The 5,602-nt window shown below is 42.0% G+C and overlaps 1 protein-coding gene across 1 annotated transcript in view; it reads right to left on the bottom strand.

Moving 5' to 3' along the window:
- LOC104962482 (E3 ubiquitin-protein ligase HECW2-like) overlaps positions 1-4,611 on the bottom strand; it is a gene marked incomplete at both ends in the record, with an annotated part of 8,724 nt that extends 4,113 nt beyond the window's left edge. Inside the window, 2 exons of the mRNA XM_010790915.1 lie at positions 3,573-4,420; positions 4,511-4,611. Of these exons, the coding sequence (XP_010789217.1) occupies positions 3,573-4,420; positions 4,511-4,611 (949 nt within the window). The remainder of the gene's footprint in view (positions 1-3,572; positions 4,421-4,510) is intronic.
- Between the last annotated feature and the right edge of the window lie 991 nt (positions 4,612-5,602).

A 5,602-nucleotide genomic window follows, 5' to 3' on the forward strand; every position in this document is an offset into this window, starting at 1 on the left:
TGTAAACCCTGGTTGGTTAACCGGTCCTCCCCGGGGGCCAATGATCTGTTAACATTAAAATCACTAAATATATGATGTAATTATTTTTGCTGTAGGCAGCTCAAGGGCTCAGGTAATGTGATTATTATATGAATAATGGTCCAAAATAACATTAAATGCATAGGGTTTTTTGTTAAGTAACATACTTTCGTCGCCGGCCGGCCGATACATGCCGCGCATTAAGTGAGCCTGTCTGTCAATGAATCCCTGGGCCACTTTTCCCCCCCAGTCCGCTCCTGGGCGGGACGTTTCCAGGAGTTCAACGTAAAGCCAGCCCACATTTTAGTAATGTTGTCATGACCTCAGCAAATCTGGATCAGCTCTGTTGTACCCCCGCTTTTAGAGATGTGGGTAAGGAGGAAAAGAGAAAGCGTTTTATTTTCTGACACTTTTTGAGTCTCCTTACACACTAAATACATATATTTATTAATGCTGTCAAAATTATCGCATTAACGGCAGTAATTAATTTTTTGAATGAATTGCGTTCAAATATTTAACGCATTTAACGCATGTGCAGAATGGCCCGCCCCATACACCCCACCAGTGGCAGCGCCAGGGTATGGCTGGGGTAGGCTACACCCATACCAAGAAATGGCTTAGCCCCACCATGAAAAATGATGTTAAAGTAAGTAAAATAAAGTCCGCCAACTCGCGCCGAGAATTGCACAGACAGCAGTTAGTAAGATTGATTTCAGTAGCCACTTGTCTGGAAATACCGATGACTAGAAACGGTTTTGAAAACTTTTGTCACGTAGTGATCGTCTTCTCAATAGAACATCTTTGATAATATCTTCTGGCAAATCAGAATCAAGATAACGTCGACTTTCCTGAAGTACTCCCCCGTTGATAGAAATCAACATGTAATGAATTAAGACCCCACGGTTTGATGATTGATAGGGCTGTCTTTCATTTTGACACACAGACATTTTTTATAATAAACATACATACTGTATGTGAAATGGATATATCCGCCTTCTTTCATTTATCTTTCCATTCCCACAACAATATACATAAAGAAATGGCATATTTTGGACATAGTTCGAATGGTGATTAATCATGATTAATTAATTTTTAAGCTGTGATTAATCTGATTAAAAATTGTAATCGTTTGACAGCCCTAATATTTATGTATAAAAGACATCAAAAAGTGCATTTTGCATAATAGGTGACCTTTACAGGAAACAATCGCTGGGCATTTCTCAAAAAATCCCATGAAAAATGAATGCAGATTGCTGTTTCCCACTCATGCTTTCTTTATATAAACTCTGCTGATACAAGCCAAGCCGGTCAGAATTCACTCCAAATGACTTACTGCTTGAGAATATTTATTTAAATGCACAATATTTCCTTTTCAGCCACTAGGGGTCTTTAAATGAAAACAATCACAAAAGACCGGAGTTTGACAAAGTCGTAAAGTAGTGTGGGCTCATGGGAGTTTATCAATGGAGTGAGATTCTCCTGCTTGGCAATTCGTTATTATTCATTGTTCAGGAGGATTCCACCAGGGGAAGGATTATACACTAAGCATTCCTCCATACACACGCCCCACTGATAAAGACGGTTAAATATTTAGGATTACAATAATCATGATCTATTGCATGCTACACATTAACAATGTGTTTGTCTGATGTAGCGCAGCTGAAATAGGAGGTAGAAATAGCTATATAACATTGCAAGCAGACCAGGGATGCCAATAATGTTGGATCTGCATGGTCTCTCTGATAACATCAAGACATTTAGGAAGGTTCTACTGGGAGACCAATTATTTGCCAAAGTCTCCTCCTCTCCAAACCGATGAAAACCATGAATAAAGCAGTTTCAAGTGAACAATTAATCTTTCTCTAATTCAATTTGGGCTGACCCTAACATTAGCTGAGCTTCTTTTTTTCTGATGATTGAGGGTCTCAATGTTGTTTATAGGCATTTTAATCCGAAAATGTTACATGTACTGTAAACCCCCTGTGTTGAAAACGGAGTGATGGTGCTACAGCAGAGTGTTATGGTGCATTGTACACATACAGGGCCAGGGCTAGGACCCTGGAGAGAGTCAGCACAGAGACGGGGGGAAGCAGGGGTCTGTGGCTACACATAACTGAGCTATACCATGAAATCTGACGATTGAACGGAGAGTCGACTGTTGACTTGATAAGAGAAGATAAGATAAGATTGACTTTATTGATCCAAATTTGTGAAATGTTTTCGTCACAGCAGCATGTTAAAACAAGGCATTGCACATTATGTGAAAATGAAAAAAGAGTAAAAAAAAAAATCATAAAATATAAACGTCTCAAAATAGCAAATAAAACTGAACTGAAAAATAAAATCTAAACATAATGACAGTGAAAAATACAACTTTATAGACTATTTGTCAGCTAAACATTATAGAGCAGGGGTCGGCAACAGGCAGATCCGGACCCAGACGCCGACCTATACGGACTCGGACCTATAATCAATAAATTAATAGGGGATTTCAATTTTAACGGGGTAATTCTATTTTAACCGCTGCCGACAGGGGGCGAAAGAGACGAGTGAGCGATATAGGGGGAGAAACACAGAAGAAGAGATGAGAGCGCAGAGAGGAAAGTGAGTGAAGAGAATAATTAGCGATACAGGGAGAGAAGACGGAGAGGAGAGTGAACAGGCGTGTTAGCGGCAGACAGAGACAAATATTTACACATGGCGCTCTCCAAGAAGAGGAAAGTGGACAGTGAGAACAGAGCTTTTAACCCTGAGTGGACGGACTCATTCATGTTCATCCTGCCCACTGGGAGCACAGAGCCAGTGTGTCTCATTTGTTCCGTGGTGCTCATTAAAAGTGCCAAAACGCCACTATGAGACAAAACACAAAGTGTTTGACCAAACATTCCCTCTCAAGTCAGAACTGAGGTCACAAAAAATAAGCAGTCTCAGAGCCCAATATGATCAGTCGACCAGGATCAAAATTAAAACTAAATATGGTTCCAGGGCAGGCTAACCAAGGCTAACCAATGAGCACCTGCATGTGTATATGAGAATGGCCCTGACACCATTTCAGCCCAGATTCAAACTCCTGGCAGGACAAGCTCGAGATCAATTCTCGCACTGAATTAAAAAAAAGTGATTGAGGGTCTGCAATATAAGAGGGAAAGAAAGAGAAACTTTAAAACTGTTTAATTGTTATGATGTGTAAAGACTGATATTGTTCTATAATCGTCTGAAACTGTTAAGTCATGATGTGAAATGGTTAACAAAGAAAAAGGGAAACTCAAGTTCAATGTTAATTTACAATAAATATTGTTGTTTATGAACTGTACTTTCTTTATTTGATTGGCAGTCAGTTGTTGATTACATGCAGACGTTGATAAAGCTACAGGCTACTTCAATATATATCACACTAATTCATAAAGCAACTTAGACATTTTGATGTTCCGGACCTTTGCATGGGGAGATTTTCTCTAACTGGACCTCGTTGAATTTTAGTTGAATACCCCTGCTATAGAGGGTCAAATTACAGCAAACCAAATGTAAAAGTAGGATAAGGACTATGAACTCACCACGGCAGTTTTGGCAGTGATTGGACAGCTCTCTGATGATGACAAGGCTGTCTGCGGGGCTGTTGCCATGGAGCAGGTGTCCATATCTGAGGAGGGGTCCTCGCCAGGGCCCCTCCCCTCCTCGTGCCCTTCACCCTCTAGCACAGCGTTGTGGGACACGGCTTCTGTAAAAGGGGCCTCTTCCACTTCGGAGAAGACATCAGGCTCCAACACATCCTCCAAGTCCAGCCCCATCTCCAGGGCCCCCTCTGCCTCAGGGGGCAGGGCTTCTGCTCCACCCGCCCCCCCAGGCTCCTCCACCAGCGCTGCAGGCTCCAGCTGATGCTGCTCCTGCTGGAACTCAGGAAAAGGGTCATCTTCATCGGGGCCGCTGACATCTGGAGGATCTCCATTCATCAGCAGCGGGGACAGCGGCATGGGAAAGATGTCGTTGGCCCCGGACCGATCATCGTCCTCGTCTGAGTCGATGTGCAACATGGCGCTGAGTCTTGTGTGAGTGGGGAAGCTAGAGCGAAGTTTAGGTGAGGCTGCACCCAGGGGTCTTTCACCGGGGCCTTTGGGGGCCTCGATGGCAGCCAGGCCCTCACTGAGAGACCTCTGGAGCATTTCATGGCACGACAGGCTTTCATGCTCCACAAATCTGCTCTCAGCTCCCACAAGAGGCAGTTCCTTTTCTGGGTAGGCGGTGGCCCCGCCTTCCCACATGATTTGGGAGCCCTGGGAACCGGTAGGAGAAGGGACCGAAGATAAGATTCCTGGAAGGTGATGGGGCAGGTCTTCATCATCGGATGGAGTCCCTGGAGCTCCATTCAAGGATGAAATGTCGATGATAGACTCGGGGGAGGCCCCTGCATTAGGCACAAGAAATTCTATTTATCATGTTTCAATTTCAGAAAAATATACTCAGAAGAACAAATACAATTTAAAGACAGATTTACCATCAGGACCAGTCGATGTAGGTTCCACTTTGAACTGCAAATTGCCGCTTACGTGTTCAGTAGGCAGGCGGCGACACAGAGGGAAACTCACAGGCTGGACCCTGGACCGCAGGGAGACAGAAACACATCAGAATCAGGTTTAATGCCAAGTAGGTTTAGACATACAGTACAAGGAATCTGCCTTGGTGTATATGATGCATACATAAACGCAGTTATGTTATGATAAATTCTATGAAAAATATTCCAACACCATGCAACACGTTCTCACTCCCAACCCGTCACATATTGACGGACGGTCAGGGCCCCTCCCCATCACTCTATTACGTACAGGGTACCCCTTGGATGTCAGTTTTCAACGGGCAGGGCGTCCCATTGACCTTCATAGGTCTCCCATAGCGTTGATAATATACGCCATGAGAACTGCCGCCGAAACTGAATATGTGACGTGGATCATAAATATATCAGCAATTAAACAAAATATTAAATTTTTCTTCACAATATACGTCTCCTTGCAGTATCAACACTAATTCGTCTGACTTTTATATTTGATCCAATCGGTATATTGGTATATGTACAGTACACCATAACGGTGCACAGCTGATAGAAAGGGACATCTGCTGGTTAAAGCATGTTATTGAAATGTATTATTTTTATTATTAGATATAAATAGGAGACACAGACAGACAAACTAATAAGGCTTTATTTAAACATTAAAGAATACTTTAGGTTAAGGTCTTATTTTGAATAAGAAAAAAGCTTTCGGGGTATTCATATTAAGCCTGACAAAGTACTAATACATTGCTTTCCTGCAATGTTAACTACTGTATGTTTAAGCACTTATTTTAACTGATATTATACATATGTATTATACTCTTATAAGATGTATGTAGATAGTATAAGAAATGTGCAGAATATGACAGTTTAATGGTGGAGGTATACACACATATTGATAGATGTCTTGTAATGCACTGTTGAGGAACCTGCGACCCAAGTTGTTCATCTCCGACCTTGTCGGGTATTGAACATTCAATAAATAAAGAACACAGAATTATTAAATATAAAACACAGAATTTGTGTGATTATACTAAATGA

The sequence above is a fragment of the Notothenia coriiceps genome, unplaced genomic scaffold (assembly GCF_000735185.1).
Source record: "Notothenia coriiceps isolate Sejong01 unplaced genomic scaffold, NC01 NC01_scaffold00034898, whole genome shotgun sequence".
Classification (NCBI taxonomy): Eukaryota; Metazoa; Chordata; class Actinopteri; order Perciformes; family Nototheniidae; genus Notothenia; species Notothenia coriiceps.